Source organism: Lissotriton helveticus, chromosome 7 (assembly GCF_964261635.1).
Source record: "Lissotriton helveticus chromosome 7, aLisHel1.1, whole genome shotgun sequence".
In the NCBI taxonomy this organism is placed as follows: Eukaryota; Metazoa; Chordata; class Amphibia; order Caudata; family Salamandridae; genus Lissotriton; species Lissotriton helveticus.
The window spans coordinates 734,745,763-734,765,647 of record NC_136068.1 but is presented as its reverse complement, the minus strand read 5'-3'; the positions used below and the strand labels follow the sequence as shown (position 1 = coordinate 734,765,647).

Here is a 19,885-nt window from a genome sequence, read left to right as displayed (position 1 = left end):
CCTCTATGATGCCAGGTGACATCTTAATTTGGTACTCAGTCCTTATTTGCACCAATTTGAACCCATGTACAGCAGTCCACTACATCTCCTGATTTTGAACACTATGTTTCTGATCATAGTGACTTCGGCTGGCTGCATGAAAGAATTCTAAGCTTTCTCGTTGCAGCTATGTATATCACCTTTTTTCCACACAAAGTGGTACTGTGGACCAAGGCGGACTTTTTAGCTAATGTTGTTGTGACCTTTCACGTTGGACAATCTTTCAACGATCCCTGCCTGATCGATCGAGTGGACAATCAGCTCTTTGTACGTTTCTCTGATAAAAAAAAGGACAGGACAGCGCATAAATAACTCTGTCAAGCCGGATAATAATCCCCATCAAAAGCTGAATTCACTGCCAAGAATCAGCCACGTGCGTGGTTGAGGGCCCATTCCACCAGGGCAGCGGCTGCTATCGCTCAGCTGCCATGTGAGTACCTGTGCTAGACATCTGTCAGGATGCAATGTGGTTGTCATTACACATGTTCACAAAGCACTAATGCCTTGACAGCCAGGTCTGATGTGTAGGAGGTTGTCTGTTCAGTTCTGCAGTATTTTTTTTATCTGAAAGAGACACGTTAGTGATAGATTCCTTACCTTAGAATATCCCCAGGCGTCAGACTGGATCCGGATTTTTTTTTGCGTAGCAGTACCCTTGCGCGTCGGTAGGCGTAGTCTGCGGCTCCGCGTCCGTCGTGGGCGCCGTGATGACATCGTCGGAGTACTTAGACGCCGCCTCCGCGTGCTGACGTCAGTTCTTCTTTTTTCCGCGCCGGCAGCGCAGATCCGGAAAAAGTGGTACCTTAGTCTTTTTTTACTAAACTTTTTGATCCCTTTTGATCATTTCTTTTTCGAGTCTTCGACTCCGAACGGTGCCGATAGGGATGCCAGGTTTTAAACCCTGTGAGGACTGCGACCGACTGATGTCGGTCACCGACCCTAACAGTCGGTGTCTCCACTGTCTCGGCGTTGACCACGACGACAAGACCTGTTCCGACTGCCGGGCCCTGACTTCGAAAGCTAGGCGGGAGTGGTCCCGCAAGCGACTCGAACTCCGGCAGTCGGCCCCACGCCAGGAGAGGTCCCTGTCCGGACGGAGGTCGAGGGACCGGTCACGGGAGCGGAGCCATCGTAGCTCCGGGAGTCGACATCACTCCTCAGGGTCGAAGTCGTCAGGTAAGCACAAGAAGTGGAAGAGACGTCTTCGCTCTTCCGACTCCCCCCGACGCTCGCTTGACGCGGCCAGGGATTCAGGTGGCACCGCCCACGCGGCTCCGTCGGACTCGCAGGCGTCGCGTCCGGCCCCATACCCTCCGGTCCCTGGGCCGTGCGCGACACCGGAGGAGATCGAGCAGTTCCTCATGGCCATGAGGTCCCTCACTCCCCCGGCGGGCTCCATGGCGCCTTCGGGCCCAGCGGACCCGTCTGGGGGCCCTAACGGGTAGAGGGCTTCGGCCCCCGACGCCGTTGGGTGCTTCGGCCACGGCGCCGCCGGCGCCTTCGGGCACGGCGCCGCAGGCCCCCACTGGATCCGGTTCCGGAATCGGGTCGTCGCCGGTGGACCTACAACCTCCCCAGCGCCGGTCCCGCAGGTGTCACCCCCGGCGCCGTCTTCGTGCGGCGCCGACCCCGACCCTCCCTCGATCCGTTTACGGCGCCGGAACGGCGCCGCTGGGCGCCGCTTTCTATGCCGTTCGGAGAGTTCATCTTCCATGAGCCGGCCCCATCATTTGACACCCCTGAGTACCAGGAGATGGGTGATGAGGAGTATTGGGAGGGGTCTGAGGACCCTCTGACACGGGAGTGTCAGTCCCAGGAGGACTAGACAGGTGGACTTGGGGATGCCAGTGGTCTGGACACCTCGCCAGACACTGGTTTTGTCTCCCCTCCTACCGTGGCTACGGAGGAGGGGGTTACCTACAGTGTGGTGCTGACGCGGGCGGCCAAGGCCTTGGGCCTTGAACTTCCTGTCGCGGCCGTGAGAACTTACCTCCTCACTGAGGTCCTTAAACCGCAGTCAAGCTCGGCTGAGCCTCTGCTGCTGTTTAATGAGGCCTTGACCGACGTTCTTTTGGGCACTTGGTCCAGGCCCGCTACAGGTTCGCCTGTAGATAGGAACATGGCCAGACGCCACCGCCCGGCCCCGGGCGACCCTTGTTTCCTGTCCACCTTCCCCCGCAGCACCTGCCTCAAAACCCTCCTAGTCCGTGCTTTTCGGCCTATGTGACGCCAGTGGGGGGCAGGGTTCGCCATCACCTCTTCCACTGGCGCCCTGTCACGTCGGACAGGTGGTTGCTGCAAATCATCCGAAGGGGCTACTCCCTCCCCTTCGAGGCGACCCCTCCAGCCATGCCACCGCAATACCACCGCGTATCGGGGATCATTTGCGACTTCTGCAGGAGGAAGTTACGGCCCTCTTGGCCATCGAGCGCGTTCCTGGGCCAGAAGTAGGGTGTGGTTGCTACTCCCACTACTTTCTGGTACCCAAGAAGGGCAAAGGTGGCCTACGCCCTATCTTGGACCTACGGAACGTCAACGGCTTCCTCCGGAAGGAGAAGTTCAAAATGCTGACACTGGCTCAGGTCTTAGCTGCCCTGGACCCAGGAGACTGGAAGGTAGCGTTGGACTTGCAGGACGCTTATTTCCACATCCCCGTCCTGCAGGCCCACCGGCGTTACCTGCGGTTCACGGTAGGCCACGAGCACTTTCAGTTTACCGTGCTCCCCTTCGGCCTTACCAGCGCCCCACGGGTGTTCACGAAGGTGATGGTGGTGGTCGCAGCTCATCTGTGCAGGTTAGGGGTTTCAGTCTTCCCCTACCTCGACAACTGGTTGTTGAAGGCGGGCTTGCCCCAAACAGTCGTCAGCCACCTCCAGACAACGGCAGACCTCCTGCACCTGCTGGGGTTTTCCATCAATGTGCCGAAGTCACACCTGTGCCCCTCTCAGAAACTCCTCTTCATCGGAGCGGTTCTCGACTCGGCGCAGTTTCGGGTTTATCCTCCCGAACAGCGGGTTCGGGACATTCAGGCTCTGATTCCACTCTTTCAGCCTTTGTCCAGGGTCTCGGTCAGGTTGACGCTGCGGCTTCTGGGGCTGATGGCCTCCTGCATCCTTCTGGTGAATCACGCCCGGTGGCGGATGCGGGCTCTGCAGTGGGACCTGAAGTTTCAGTGTGCCCAGCATCAGGGCAACCTATCCGACCATGTCCTGATCTCGGAGGGCACTGCGAGACAGCTGCAGTGGTGGCTCACGGACCGCGATTGGGTCAGCGGCAGATCCCTCTTCCTTCCCCAACCGGAGCACGTAGTTGTGACGGGCGCGTCCCTCCAGGGCTGGGGAGGCCACATGGGAGAGGCGGAGATCAGAGGCCTCTGGTCTCCGGCGGAGTCCCGGCTCCATATCAACCTTTTGGAGCTGCGGGCGATTCATCTAGCACTGAAGGCATTCCTCCCCTCTGTTCGGGGGAGTGTAGTGCAGGTGTTCACGGACAACACCTCCGCCATGTGGTACTGCAACAAACAGGGCGGGGTGGGGTCTTGGACCCTTTGCCAAGAGGCTCTGCGCCTATGGCAGTGGCTGAAACATCAGGGCGTGTCCCTGGTGGTTCAACACCTGGCAGGTTCTCTGAACGCCAGGGCGGACGAACTCAGCCGTCGGTGCATGATGGATCACGAATGGCGTCTGAACTTGGACGTGGCGCAAGGCCTCTTTCAGCAGTGGGGAGAGCCTTGGTTAGATCTATTCGCCACAGAAGAGAACGCGCAATGTCATCAGTTCTGCACGTTGGAATTTCCAAGGCGGCACTCGCTCGGAGACGCTTTTTGTCGCGAATGGAGTTGCGGTCTATTGTACACCTTTCCGCCTATACCACTTCTGCCCAGAGTGCTGAAGAAGATCAAGCGCGACCGGGCCCAAGTCATCCTTGTGGCTCCGGACTGGGCACGAAGGTACTGGTATCCAGAGCTACTCAGTATGTCAGTCGATCCCCCGGTTCGTCTGCCTCTTCAGGAGGACCTTCTGTCGCAGCAGCAGGGGACGGTCCTCCACCCGAACCTGTCTAGTCTCCACCTCCATGCTTGGAGATTGAGCGGCGACAGTTGAGGCCATTTGACTATCCTCCTGAAGTCTGTAATGTCATTCTCGCAGCCAGGTGTCCCTCCACAAAGTCGATATACGCCTTCAGGTGGAACAGATTTGTGGCATGGTGCACAGCAAAGGCTGTGGATCCTCTTGCTGCCCCTCTTTCTGACGTTCTTCTCTTCCTTCTTTCTCTTGCCCAGCAGGGCTCTTCTCTGGGCACTATCAAGGGCTACCTTTCTGCCCTTTCAGCCTTCCTAAGGCTGCCTGATCAACCTTCTTTGTTCAAGTCCCCTATTGTAACTCGTTTTCTGAAGAGCATCACACATGTTCCCTCCTGTTCCGTTTGTGATGCCTCAGTGGGACTTGAACCTTGTTCCTATGTTTCTGATGTGCGCTCCCTTTGAGCCACTTCACAACTGTCCTCTCCGTCTTACTTTGCAGACTGCTTTCCTGGTTGCCATCACCTCTGCCAGAAGAGTGAGTGAGCTCCAGGCTCTTTCATGTACACCCCCTGTCCTTTCTGTCCATCCGGACAAGGTTGTGTTGCGTACTAAGCCATCTTTCCTGCCCAAGGTTGTCACGGCCTTCCATATCGGGCAGTCTATAACCTTGCCCACCTTCTTTCCGCCACCGCATCCCTCTAAAGAGGAAGAGCAGCTCCACCGTCTGGACCCAAAACGTGCACTTTCATTCTACTTGGATCGCACACGCCAGTTCCGGGTGGATGACCAACTCTTTGTTGGTTACGTGGGCGCTAAGAAGGGGCGGGAGGTGCACAAGAGGACCATCTCTCGGTGGATCATCTTGTGCACCCAGGCGTGTTACTCCTCTGTTGGGCTGAGGGCTCATTCCACTCGAGCCACGGCAACTACAACTGCCTTAGGCCGTGGAGTGCCCTTGCAGGACATTTGTCAGGCAACTAGGTGGGCCTCGCTGCACACGTTTGCGAGACACTACTGCCGGAACAGCCAAGTCCGGAGGGATGGCTTCTTTGGCCGTTCCGTCCTCCAGGACTTTCTGGTGTGATTATTGGTTCGCAGACCCACCACCGGGGTTGGTATTGCTGGGGTATCTATTCTAAGGTAAGGAATCTATCACTAACGTGTCTTTCAGATGCACAAGTTACTACTTGTGTAACGATATATCTGTAAGAGACATTAGTTAGTGATAGAGTCCTTACCGACCCACCCATCCTCCCCGTTCTGCGAACCGATATCTAGAGTTAAGGTCATCCCCTTTCACGGCCCTAGTTTCAATGGCACCAGTGTTGGTTTTTAACATGGCTCTGCGTCTCTGGCGCGGAAAAGCTGTGTCTAAGAACTGACGTCAGCACGCGGAGGCGGCGTCTAAGTACTCCGACGTCATCACGGCGCCCACGACGCCGACGACGGACACGGAGCCGCAGACGACTGCTACGCAAAAAATCTCCGGATCCAGTCTGACGCCTGGGGATATTCTAAGGTAAGGAATCTATCACTAACTAATGTCTCTTACAGATATATCGTTACACAAGTAGTAACTTGTGCATCTGAGCCATTTCACAGACGCACCACTTTGGGAGGTACTACTTTGGTATCTGTTCTAAAAGTGAGGAATTTGCGATTAAGAAGTATCCATCAAGAGAACAATGTCCAAATCTAGAAATCTGCATACCTTTATTAACTGATTATTGTTGGGCTGCATGTCGAATGGCGTAGACAGTCCAGAAATAAACTGATGTTGGCGCACAGGTGTGGCTCTTAAATGTGGATCTGTTGGTCACTTCATGGCAGAATAAAGTTGCATGACACCACATGACGTCATCTACCAATGCACAGAACCAGTGCTGTTCAAATTTTCTGGATTCGGTCTTGCGCCTGGAGATATTCTAAAGCTGAGGATTGTGCGGTTGATAGAGTATCCACCAGAAAGAGTATAACGGACGGTAAGTAACTAAGTTTGTTTCCATAAATCTAAATTTTTGTTAATAACGGTTAATTTAAAAAAGTATATAATAAGAATGAGAAGAGTTTTAACTGCACCTGTAGTGATGCTCTGCTACATGCCTTTCACCTTGGCTGTTGGTCCTGGTAGCAGGCATCGGAGCATCACTACTCAACTGTAAGATGTTATTACAGTTGAGCAGCTGTGTCATTTTCTTATTACAGGTGACCAAAGACCTCTAAACTCGACTCTCACAAAAAAGACCGTTTTTTTTTATTCTGTGATTACAGGCTTTCATGTATTATATGTAGAATTGTTTTTGGGTAACAGTGAATGACAGGGATATTTTTCACCAAAGGGTTGCAAGTGACATCAAATAGACAACGATGGTGAGGTTCCAGCTGTCTGTGATGTCACTCAAAACCCTAAGGTGAAAACACACCATGAATCACTATTTCACCTATCTATAATTTTATGTTGGGTATGGCCCCAAACATCTACCCCTGCTTTCAGCAGCTATGCAGGAGCAGAGGAGTAATGGCGGGTGACATACGTAACATGGGCTCTACTTCCTATCCCAGAAAAGAAAGAAAATGCATGGCCTCCTGCCACCCACCTCCCACCACTCTCTGTACCTTGCCTTTCTCTAGCACCGATTGGACAGACTCTGAGAGTCCTGCCAAAGAGAGTCTGCAGTTGAGTGCTTAATTTGAGTCTGGGGCCCATCGGCACTTATTTTTGAGGGCCAGGACCAATTGTTTATCATCAGACTTTGACCCAGAACAAGAGAGCGATAGATACATATGGGCAAAGGAGGAGAAAGACAAACCACAATGACCAGGGGAAAACGCAAGGATTAAATAGAACCTGCCAGAGGGAGATACAGGGGCAGGCGTTGCATGGTGGTGAATGAAAGAAGCATGAAGTGAAATAAAGAAAAGACAGCCCTGCAACCCGGCGTTCAGCAGCGTCGCCTGGGCTTCTGAAAAAATGTTGGGCCCTGGCACTCATTCTTTTATAAATGAAGCGCTGCTTGCGTTCTCTTATGACATAGCAGCAGTGGTTAAGGAGTTCTGTTAATCACTGTTGCTTCATCATACCCGTGAATTATTGGACTGACAACCTCTCATTCAAGCTTGCATAACAAGTAAAATAAAGTAAAGGCTGCTTGCATTCGTGATCAAATAAAGTAGTTTCTTACATCTCCCCTTTCTGATTCATAGCGCAAAATATAACAGAGTAAAATTGTCGGCTGAGGTCATGTTTTTCCCATGGCAACAGCTCGTGATGTCACAGGAATATGGCATTTTCTTTTTTTTTTATATTTCTTTTTATTGAAACTTTTAACAACATAAACAAGAATAAATAATCAAGGCAGTACAATCAATCGAATGGCGAAGCGTCCTGCGGGGAGGAAAGCATAAGAGCATAATACGATCATTGACATTACAGGATGGGAGGATTGAGGGATGCAGCAAGTCCGGAGACAATTCGAGCAACATATTAGCAGGAATGTCGGGTCAAGGGGAGGGAGGATCCGCCACCAAGTGTGTGAAGGGAGGTGCACATATTTCTCACCGGTAAGAGTTCCATTGACCCCAAATCTTACTCCACTTGCGAGGCCTGCCACGTGCCACATACACCGTCTTCTCTCTGAACATGCACCAGTCCATATTCTCCCATGCCAGAACCGTGGGTGGCCTCTGAGAACCCCACAACTGGGCGATATCCCTCTTAGCGATCATGTTGCCAAGGGTCACCCACTGAGTCTGTGCCAAATCATAATCATTAGGTTCCCAAACATTCAACAAGCACCGTCTAGCTTCAGGCAGCAACGCAACACCCGTGACCTCTTCCATAACTGCATGTACACGATTCCAGAAACGAACCACCACCGGGCACTCCCAGAGTATGTGAAGAAAGGTGCCCGGGAGGCCACAACCTCGCCTGCATAGCCCATCCGAAGCATAACCCATATTGACCAAGCGTGGACCGGTAACATAGATCCTGTGGAGAATCTTAAGCTGTACAAACCGGAGACGGGCCGGAATTGCAACCTCTTTCGGCGAAGATATGGCCGACTGCCAGTCTTCGTCATCTAACTCCAGACCATCGCCAGTCCAACCTTCACTAAGTCGCCGTAGGAGATCGGTCCTGTCGTTTATCAATTTTTTGTAAATGAGCGAACACGTACTGTCGGGAACATGCCCATCCAGCACCCGATCTTCAAGCGGCGACGCCTCCAGAACCGTGGTACCCGGAGGGGAAGCCGCCATCAGCGCGTGTCGGACCTGGGCATACCTAAAAAACTCCTTGTCACTTAGGTCATATTCCAATCTCAACTCCTCGAAGGTTTTGACCCTACCCTTAGTCCACATATCATTCACCCTGCAGATACCAATCACGTCCCACCTATCGAAGCCTTTCGTCTTCCATAGGGAGCCCTGCCTCTCGGAAGCGTAGAGAGGAGTGGCGCGCGTAAGTCTATTCTTCCATCCCATGGCATCATGCGCACGATGCCATACTTGCACCGCGATCTTAGTAGGGCCAGTGAGCATCCTCCCTGCGGATTTCGTATAAAGCGCCCCATTGTAGTCACCACCAGGCAGCAACCATCTGTCCATCACAAACGTGGGGTCGTACGTGCCGTGGTTAATCGCCCCCAGTTGGGAGGCCCAGTAGTAGCGCCTAATATCCGGGAGAGCGATCCCACCGTCATACCAAGGAAGTGTTAACTTGGCAAGGGCTATGCATGACCGCCCACCCCATATCAGTTGTCTCTGCAAGCTTTCAATCTCCCGAAAGTAGCTGGCCGGGATGGTATCGCAAGTATTCTGTAGGGCATATAAAAATCGGGGCAATGACATCATCTTGAAGAGAGCCGCTCGTCCGAGCGGGGACAACGGAAGCCTACGCCATGCCTCGACATCGGACCGCAAGCGCTGGAGCGGGGGCAGCAGGTTACGTTAATAACGAACCACAGGTGATAAAGACCCCCAAGTATTTGAAACCCGCGTGTACCACCTGTATTAGGCACCCACGCGGCAAGAGAGGAGAGTCTCCCGAGAGAACGTACACGCAGGACTTGGACCAATTGATCACAAGGCCAGAATTTTTACCGAAGGAAGTCAATACATCGAATAGCACTACTAGCGACTTCCGAGGTGACGTGAGGTATAGCAGGATGTCGTCAGCGTAAAGCGATACTCGGTCTTCAAAATCAGGGGTCCAGCGTATACCCTTCATTGACGGCTCCCACCTCAGCCAAGCCACCAAGGGTTCCAAAGCGAGGGCAAAAAGAAGCGGAGACAACGGGCACCCCTGGCGAGTACCCCTTCCGAGAGAGAATGAGCCAGAAACACAACCGTTAACGACTACCTGAGCCAAGGGGTCATTGACGGCTCCCACCTCAGCCAAGCCGCCAAGGGTTCCAAAGCGAGGGCCAAAAGAAGCGGAGACAACGGGCACCCCTGGCGAGTACCCCTTCCGAGAGAGAATGAGCCAGAAACACGACCGTTAACGACCACCTGAGCCAAGGGGTCTTGATATAGTAGTTTCACCCAACTGATGAAAACAGGGCCAAAACCAAACTTGGCGAGGGCAGCCCAGAGGTATGGCCATTCCAGAGTATCAAACGCCATAGTGGCGTCTAAAGAAGTCAAAATGGCCGATTCACTATTCATGGGGGAATTGGAAACCAAAAAAATATCTAATATATATCAAACGCTAGTTACCCACTGCTCCCCTTCTCTTGATAAATTGCGGTCGGTCTGGGAGGGAGAGTTGGGGAGCTTGGAAGAAGAGGACTGGAGAGAAGCCCTGGAGGCCCCTAGGGGAGCAGCGATTGCGGTGCGCTTGCGCTTCATTCAATTTAAGTACCTACATAGGGCGTACAATACGAGGGAACGACTGTGGAAGGCGGGGCTGATAGCTTCCCCGGATTGCCTGAGGTGTGGAAGTGCGATAGGCTCCTTTATACATACGGTGTGGGAGTGTGTGAGACTGCAGAGATTCTGGACCGGAGTGTGGGATTGCCTGGAGGAGGTGTTGGGCTGGGAACTCCCCCGCTCGCTGATGTTGGGCCTCCTACATGTCATGGAACAAGTGGGGGGAAATATATACAAACGTCAGTTGCTTCTCCTGAGCCTCACGGTGGCAAAAAGGGATATAGCCCGGGCTTGGAAGGCTCCTAGAGCCCCGCTGTTGGAGGTTTGGAAACGGGGCATGGACTTTAACATGGGGCTAGAACGTCCAATATTTGAGGCCAGGGGTTGTCCCAAAAAACATTTCCAGATCTGGAAGAGGTGGGCGGACTACAGGGGCCTTCTGCTGGACCCCCCAGCGCCACGGGCCACCGATGCAGACCGCATACATGCTGACTCTGGGTGAACTGGTACACACGCAGCTATTGAGATTGCTAGGCTCCTCTTGCTGGACACTGTAGACACCGTGCGGGGAGGAGGGTGGGCACCGGGTGGGACTACGGAGGGTGGGACAATGGGGGAATGTTGATTGAATATGTTTGAAAACGATACTTTTATATGCACACTGCCTCTCTGACTCTTAGGGAGCGGTGTTTCTTTGTATTCTGTCAACTACCAAAATCTAATAAAATTTTGTTCTGAAAAAAAAAATGGCCGATTCACGCAACGAGGACGCTCTCGCAACTTGCGCCATGTAGACGCCGAAAGGTCAGTGCCGTGTTTCGGTGCGGAATGAATCCGGACTGATCCGGATGGATCAGGTCGCAGATAAGTGATTAAACAATTCGCGAGCACTTTAGCAAGGATCTTAGGCTCGGCGTTTAAGAGCGAGATGGGCCTGTACGGCGCGCAGCAATCCAGCAGCTTCCCTTCCTTGTGAATCACGACGATAGACGCAAGTCTTTGATCGAATGGGAGGGTACCCGCATCTAGCGATTCTAAAAACATAGAGCGAAGATGTGGCGCTATTTTATCTGGGCGTAGCTTATAAAGTTCGATGGGAAGTTCTTTCAGACCCGTGGCCTTTCCCGACCTCACAGAGCGGACCGCGGTCGCGACCTCCTCTACAGAGAGTGTCGCGTCCATCAGTTCCCTATCCAGATCCGACAAGCAGGGCAAAGCAATGTCTCTCAGAAGCAGATGCGAATCCTGTTCCGGTCTGTCCGATACTGGAGAGTACACGGTTTGGAAATACTCAGAAAAACACTCCACAATCTCAACCGGGTCAGTCACTCTCACTCCATCCGCTCTCTCAATCGAAGGAACCACACGACTGGCCCTCTCCTTCTTGTCCAACCAGGCTATCAACTTTCCGGCCTTATCACCCACATCATACAAACGACCCTGCTGCTCTCTATTCATCACCCTGGCAGCATCAGTGACCAACGCTCTATAGTCAGTTTGTTTATGTTTATGTGTATGTTTATGTTTTGGCAATTTTTAGAGCGCGCAAATGCCCAGGGGTGTCTCGGCGCTTAACTGAACAGATGAAGGCTTATGGCAGATTTTACTGTGGGAACAGCCAAGTTTTTAATCTCTTCCTAAAACTAAGGAGAGTTGGGACCGTTTTGATGGTGAGAGGGAGCGAATTCCATAGTTTGGCTGTGGAGATCACAAAACATCTGTCACCCCAGTTGGCTTTCCTAGTACGTTGGACATAGAGCAATTTTGCCGAAGATGAACGAAGAGTTCTAAGGTTTTCAGGAGGATGAAAGGCGTCTTTAAGAAACTGCGGTCCTGAGTTGTTAATCGATTTATATGCAATGCACAGTGCCTTAAATGTTGTGCGGCTCTTGACTGGGAGCCAATGAAGCTGACGAAGATATGGGGTGATGGAAGTGAACTTAGGGATTCCCAGTAAAATTCTGGCTGAGGCGTTTTGTACCAATTGGAGCTTTTTAAGGACGGATTTTTGTGCATTGAGAAGAAGGGCATTACAGTAGTCAATTCTAACAAAGACAAGGGTACTTATCAAAGATTTACCAGATGAGGTAGGAAGATATGGAAGAAGCTTCTTGATTTTCTTCAATGTGAAGAAGGAGGTAGAGACTACCGAGTTGACGTGGTGGTGAAAAAGCAGTCTATCGTCAAAGGTCACTCCAAGGTTACGAACCTTGGTGAGGTTTGAGGCTGAGGAGGTGCAGCCTGTCCTGGGTAACATCAGATTCCAGCTCTCTTTCTAAGTCTGATATCTCAGTTTCAAGTCGGACCACTGCCTCGCACTTACGTTTCTTAGCATTATTAATTAACGATAAGGCGTGGCCACGGACGACCGTCTTAAAGGCTTCCCATAGCGAGACAGAAGATGACACAGACCCCACATTCTCTACAAAATAATGGTCGAGTGATTTAATCAATTCCAAGCGGATCTTAGGGTCACGGAGATACCAAGGGTTGATCGGGGCTACCCGGCCCTCAGTTCCCGGTCCCGTTTCCATTACGAGCCATAAGGGGGAGTGATCTGAGATACCCCTAGCCAAATGTCTGATCTCCTTAACAAGTGGGGCCTGTGTTGCGGGCATCAGAATATAGTCAAGTCTCGAGAGACTACCGTGTGCACCAGAATGGAAAGTGCATTGTAGTTGTCCAGGGTGTAGCAGCCTCCAGCAATCTATCAATCCCAGAGTATCAAGGAAGCCACTCAGCCAGGACTGGGACCTCCCAAGATCCCTAGGTGGGTAGCGATCGATATTTCCGGAGACCACAGAGTTAAAATCGCCGCCCACCACAAGGATGCCTTCCGGGAGCCCCAGTACCACCCTCCCCAAGTCAGCAAAGGTTGTGGTCTGAAGGCCAGGCGGGACATAAACGGAGAGCAAAGTGATGGCCTTCCCCTCCCATCTTCCAGTAATGGCGGCATACCGCCCCCTGTCGTCAAGAATGATAGTATCGATCTCAAGGGGGAGGGAGACTCTGACCAAGATACCCACCCCCCTAGAGCCAGTGGTGAAGCCGGAATGTGCCAGGAGACGGTAGCCCCTCCGATTCATGGCCTGGCATGTATTGCCTATCAGATGTGTTTCTTGCAACAGCACAACATAGGGGGAGAGACGTCTCAAGAGTTGTAACACCACGCCACATTTTATCCTGTCCCCCAACCCGTTGACATTCCAACACAGCAATTTGAGCCCCCTACCCCCATCCCGAACATATTCGCAGCATCCACCCCACATTAGTCGCGACCGCCAAGTCCAGAAGTCCATCAATATAGTGCCTTGAAGTGAACCAAACAAAAGCAACTTCCCCCCAACCTACCCTCAAAACAAGACCCCCCACCCTGCACCCCTGCGTTAGACTCGAAGGACCCCCCAACTTGCAGTGTGCCTGTCGCCATAGTAAATAACTAGTCTACGAAAAGAAACCCCAGAGGAGGAAGAGACTCACTCCCTCCGCCACCCCTGGAGAACCACCTCAGTTAAAGCAAGTGAAAGGATGTGCAAACCATACCGAAAAACCTATATGTAGTCCAGCAAACCAAGTTACATTACTATTCCTGTTCCATCAGTCCACCCCCAGCTCCACCAGAATGTTCAGGGTGTTCCTGCTGCCTGGGTAGCGTGTCGAGCCAGTCACTTGCAGCCTCAGGGTGATCAAAAAAGAATGTCCGATCTCCAAGTTCCACACGTAGCCGAGCTGGAAATAGCATTGCGTATTTCATGTCCCTGTCTCTCAATCGTCTCCTCACTCCCTGAAACCCCATCCTTTGCTTCTGCACCAACTGAGTAAAGTCCGGGTAGAAACTCACCGTCGTATTCTCAAATTTCGTGGGGCCACCCAAGCGCGATGCCTGCAGGATAGCGTCCCGATCACGAAAATGAAATATCCTGGCGATGATGGGCCGCGGGGCAGCACCCAGCTTAGGTTTACCACCCGGCACTCTGTGAGCCTGCTTCACCGCAAAGAATTTACTCAGGCCTTTGGGTGCGAGATGATTGACGATGAGGTCCTCCACGATGAGGTCAACATTTAAATTGTCAGAATTCTCAGGGACACCCACAATACGGACGTTGTTCCGCCTAGAACGACTTTCAAAATCTTCCAGACGACGAGAGGAGTCGTCGTTAGAGGACCGTAGATCGCGGACCTCCGTTTGTAGATCGGAAACATCCGTCGTGAGGCTAGAAGTCTTTAAGTCCAGGGATTTAACTTTTTCGTTCGTTTTAGCCAAATCCGCCCTGATCAAGTTGACATCGATCGCCACTGTATCCAGCTTTTGCGTCAGGGTTTCATACTTCACCCCGATTGAGATCTGCATACTCGCAATGGCGCCCATGATATCGTGCAGAGTCGGGTCTTCGTCCGCCATAAGGTCATCTCCCTTGTCCGCCGGAGGCTTGCCCGTTCCACCGGGGGATCCCTTAGGGTGGGTGTACCGGTCCATGACATTAGATTGTCTGGAGCCCCCACGGTGAACAGTCTTGGTCTTTCGCCTTTCAGCCTCGGGCTTGCTGGCCATTTTGGAAGCAGCGCCCCCGAGGGGACCCCGAGATCTGGTGAAAATGGCTACGTCAAAATCACCCACAGATGCTCAGCCAAGGGACAGTGTGTTCCACTTCACACACCAAGCGGTGACATACAGGCCCAGCCCTGGAGTGGGACCGCAAAGTGAAGCAGTCCGTGGGCGGCGGGGCAAATCCGCTGCGTAGAAGGGTCCGGGCCAAGAGCGAAACCGAAAGCCAAGTCCAGGGTCGGAGGCAGGATCAGGGAAGCCGCTGTTGTTCAATTACTGTCCAGGCAGATCATCAACTCGAGCCTGGGGCAGATCCGTGGAGCAGGCCAGGAAAGTTCAAAGCGGCGTAAAATCGGTTTCCTTGGACCAAATCAGTTTTTGAAAGCAACTATCCTATCAGTTGGGTTGCATCTTTGATGATCCATCGTCATAACCAGGATTATAGTCCGGATAAGTGCCGGAGGTGGCGAAGGTCCGGGAGCCCTGTGCTCACGCGACCATCCCGGTTGCGCGCGAAGCTCCTCCTTTTAGGAATATGGCATTTTCATTCATGGAAGATGGAGGTGGCGGAAGCCGCCGCCTGCTGGGATACTGAAACGCATCGTGGAATGTACTTCCTGTCAGAGTTGAAAGAGTTGCTGTACCTGAAGACCTCACTGTCGGGATGCGCTTCTCTACTGGCTTCAGTTATGCCTTTTCTAAATGTCTCTCACACGCCTCCTTACACGAGTCTGTGTTGCCATTTGTCTTTGCATTCGCGTTGGCCTTTAATTCAATAGTCAGTCTCATGTTTTCAAAATGTGTACCTCTATGGTCACTAGGGGGTGGCCGGGGTGGAAGATGTGGCAACGGAATTCTGGAACGTGAACTAGGGTGACCAACCGTCCGTAAATTTCACTGACCGCCCGTAATTTGGACCTCACGTCCGTTGTCTGTGAGGATTCTTTTTACACGGACGCCTTTTGTCCGTAATTTTGGGCATTGCAGGGAACAGCACTGTTCACTGCATGTAGCCTCAACTCCCTGATGGGGCTGCCTTGCACTCCTCCTAGGAGCACATGAGCAGCCCCACCATGCCCTTTGTCATTCTGTATGCGGCTGATTGCCACATACAGAATGACAATGGGCCAGTCTGGGCTGCAAATCATGTCGTGGGCCTCCCCCAGCCTCTGTCTAGGGCAGGGTATTCTGTCAGACATAAGAAATGTGGAAAAAACGCCAATGGTGCTACATGAGAATCCAGTTAAAGAAAAGAAGCTGGTGAAAGAAGTTAAAATTAAAAAGAAGGGGCTAGAGTTCTTTCACAGTCTCATCATTTTAGAACTGATGTATTTTCAATATAATATTCAAGGAAACCATGATTGCTACTTTTTTTATTTAATTCAACTAATAACCATTGACAAAGCCAATAGTTCTGGCTTGTTGCAGGTGTAATGCTATTTGTTGTTATATATCTGGATATAATGACAGAAGAGGCATAATACCAGTCAGGCGGTACAATACACTAAGCACGATTCTTAGCTTAGGTGTTTTAAGCCACAACCTTAATTACATCAAACACCCCTTTGGGGAGACCCCCAGTTTTTTCATCCCACTTAAAGCCCTGGAAACACCATTTCACAGGCACCTCATGGCCTGGCACTGTGCATCGTGCATGACTCATGACTATATACCCTAAGTGCAAGGGCATAGTGAACCCTACCCCCACCCTACCCCTTGCTTTAGGACCTACAGCAAGGGTGAAATTCTTGATGAGCCTCTCCTGTCTGCAACTCTGCAGACAAAGGCTCAGCTCATAATTAATATGAAAAGGTAGGTGAGTGAGTGAGTAAGTAAGTTAAGAGATGGGTGGATGGCTGGATAGATTAGTGAACGGGTGAATGGATGAATGAAAGGGTGAATGGATGGATAATGAGGATGGATAGGTGAGTGAGTGAGTGGAAGGATGGATGAGAGAAAAGGTAAAAAGATGGATGTATGGGTGGAAAGGTAGATGGATGGGTAAAAGAGTGGATGGATAAGTGAAAGGATGGATGGATGAGTGAAAAGGTGCCTGATGGGCAAGTGAATGGGTGGATGAATGAGTGAAATGATGGATGGATTGATAAGTGAAAGGGTGAATGGATGGACGGATGAGTGAAAGGGTGGATGTAAGGATTGATGGATGAGTGTGTGAAAGGGAAGGTAGATGGACAAAAGAATGGATAGATGAGTGGAGGAGTGAAAGGGTGGATGGGTGAGTGATAGAGTCAATGGATGGATTCTTGAGTGGATGAGTAGATGGAGGGGTGGAAGGAAGGATGGCTAGGTGAAAGGGCCGATGGAGAGAGAAAGGGAGGATGGATGGATGGATTGATGGATGGATGGATGACTGAAAGGGTGAATGGATGAAAGGATGAGTGACTGGGTGGATGGATGAGTAAGTGAAAGGCTGGCTGGATGGGTGAAAGGCTAAAAGGATGGATGGATAAATGAATGAATGGATGGGTGGAAGAGAGGATGGATGAGTGTACTGATGGATATGGTGAAAGGGTGGATGGATGGATAATGGATGAGTGAAAGGGTTGATGGAGGGATGGGTGAGTGAAATGATGGATGGAAGGATACATTATGGATAGGTTTGCAAATGATTAAATATGTTTGGATATGGATGGGCGTAATTATATTCTATTGCACGACCTCCTGTCCTGAAGTTTTACACTTGCCTTCCTGAATTTGCACCTATACCAGTTGATCACCCTAACACGAACACGTGTTTGTATCGCGTCATTTTCTGTATTATTTATAAAACCCTTGTTTGACCTTCTGTGCTTTTAACACTTTCAGTGCTCATGACGAGCTCAGCTCGTCATGAGGCACAGTGGTGCTGTGCTCATGACTGGCTGAGCTCGTCATGACTGCCGCAGAACGCCCAAGCGGGGATAATTCCCCTCCTGTGAGGGGCGTTCCATTGAGTGGGCAGAGTCATGACGAGCTCAGCTCGTCATGAGCACAGCGCCGCCGTGCTGTATGACGAGCCGAGCTAGTCACAAGCACCGCGGCGCCGCGTGCGGCCCCCCTCCCCCACCCGCAGCGTGGGAATTAGCCCCGCGGCGAAGGGGTTAAGGGTTGGGTGACCAGGCATCCCCGTTTTGCCAGCATAGTCCCAGTTTTTAACCAGCTGTCCCAGCAAATTTCAAGAACTTTAGCTCATGACCCTGTTTTTAAAGAGGGTCGACTGAAAACGGTGGGAGGCGTTTGTTTTACACAGCAGGGATAGTTAGCAGTTGTTTCAAGAAAGCAATTTAATTAACATGCAAGCTACTGGGTTTAAAAATTACATTTTATGTTTATTCTTACTGCCTGTTCTGTAATTCTCTGCTGAGGAGCGCTCTCATAGCTTGAAGTAAAATGGTAGTCCTTCTATTTGTGTGAAATGTCCCGGTTTTTTTGGCTTTAAAATTCTGTTCACCCTAGTTAAGGGAGGCATTAGCGGCGCTGCTTTCTGACAAACCGCAACCGCGGACCCCATTTATGGAGCCTGTATGTAACTCTTCTACTGCCTGCACGAGAAATAGAGACAAACGGTACATGGTGAGAGGAGGGAGAAGAGAAGGAGTAAAGGGGTCAAAAGAATGAGAACGGCGAACGAGGGGGTGACGGGGGAAAGATAGGAAGCAGAGAATGGATATGGGGAATAGGATATGGATGCCAAAATGCGCAAGAGGAGGATGGAAATGTGGGAGTGGAGGAGGGGGAAGGGTGGCAGCGAAAGAAAGAATAAAGAAAATGTAGAATAGATAAGATAGGCAAATAGCAGAAGAAGATAGGGTGTGGAGTAGTTTTTTAAATTTGTATTTTTAGCAAAGTGGCTTACACACTGAACCTTGCAAGGTGGCCCATCTGGCAGTGTCAGATTGCCCAAAAGGCCAGTCCAGTATTGCAGACTGAAAGAGGAGAAACGATGAAAAGTGGAAAAAGGCGAAGTGATCCGAGCATCGGAGGCGGAATGGAGCTCCTCAGAACGCAGCATAGAGAGGAGGAGGGGGGGGGGGAATAGGCGCCTGCGAGGGCTATCAGGGCAGCATAACATGCTTTTTAAACCCAATCCAGACAGCTCCTGGAGCTAATTTGATTTCTCTTCTTCCTCCCGCAGTTCGCCCCTCTCAGGAGCCCGGCTGGTTGGAGGGAACACTGAACGGAAAGACTGGCCTCATCCCTCAGAACTACGTGCAGTTTCTGTAGCTTTCGGCCTGGTCAGCGCGCGGAGTTTTTACATGGTATCCATGACGACTGCTGCCGGCTGCTATGAATAATCTGCTCTTTGCCACCGCGGAGCGCCGGGTGAAGGACCTCTGCTCACCTGTTGCTGTGAATGTTTGTTGAATAGTAATGTTCGAGTCTCCAAGGGATGGAAGTATCGAGCAGTGCCACGGTACTGCCAGGGCTGGATTCACACCCTACTTAGTTTGTGGATTTTTACAATTATTTTTTAAGGAACTGAGGTCATTCTGTAATTTTCCGAGCTCCTGGGAGAAGCATTCAGTGCGTGGCAGTGAGAAAGCGCTTACAAATGCCAATTGATATTTCTGGGGCGTAGCCCGAGGGGCCCTGCCTCCTCACCCAGTCCACTGGAAAGCCACTCAGCAGTTGCCTTTTGTTGCTTGTTTACAGTTTTGTGACGATGTTGGCACTTTACTTATGGCTTGTTTACATTGTTATTTGCAAGGTCTTTATCACTTGAAGTTCAGCAAGAGCCAAACCCTAGACTTCCTGCGGTCTAGACTGGCCTTTCTCTCTGGCGGGCTATGAGTTGTCCAAGTGGAGGAGGCGGCCTGCACACCACTCTCTTCAGTGCTTCTTGGGGACCCTACTGCTGCTTCTCTGGTCTCTTTAGCTGCTGTCAGGCATATTTTGGTTTAAAATGTTTGCTGTGAGAATCCCCTCATGTCCAAACCCTACATAAAACCAGCAACTATCCCAAACCGGTCCAGAGGCATACCTGAACAAGGTGTGTTATTGATCAGCTTTTCGGAAAAAAGTTTTGCGCATCCCTATGACGTAATTTCCCTCTTAAGATAGAGCACCTCAATATGTTTCTCCTGTCATTAGTTTCAGTGGAAGGCATTTGAGCAGAGGCTAGAAAACCCTAACCATGTCACTACTATCTTTCCCGCTATCTATGGTTTTTTGCTGTTGTCTGCAGAATCTTATATTTTCCATCGTGGGACAGTTTTATTTCAATTTATGAAGTAACACTGCAAGTTTGCTGAGCTTTAAAGAGTTTTGTACCAAAATATGCTGTTTAAGCACTATGGAGTTGGAACCATGGTTTGGAAGGAGTACATTTTTGTTTGCCATGTAAGATATTGATGTCACAGGTACGCTTGTGAAAAGAACCTACACAGAGTTTGGCTCCTCGGACTCCC

At 51.1% G+C, this 19,885-nt stretch overlaps 1 protein-coding gene across 3 annotated transcripts in view; it reads left to right on the top strand.

Moving 5' to 3' along the window:
* Positions 1–19,885, top strand: part of ARHGAP26 (Rho GTPase activating protein 26) — a 2,444,655-nt gene that overhangs the window by 2,312,645 nt on the left and 112,125 nt on the right. For 2 of the 3 annotated variants that reach the window (XM_078653061.1, XM_078653060.1), the window contains one exon: positions 18,613–18,835. The exons of the other annotated variant lie outside the window; for it this stretch is intronic. In XM_078653061.1, the coding sequence (XP_078509187.1) occupies positions 18,613–18,701 (89 nt within the window). In that variant the 3' untranslated portion in view covers positions 18,702–18,835. Of the gene's footprint in view, positions 1–18,612; positions 18,836–19,885 lie in introns of those variants that run through there. 3 annotated transcript variants of the gene reach the window in all.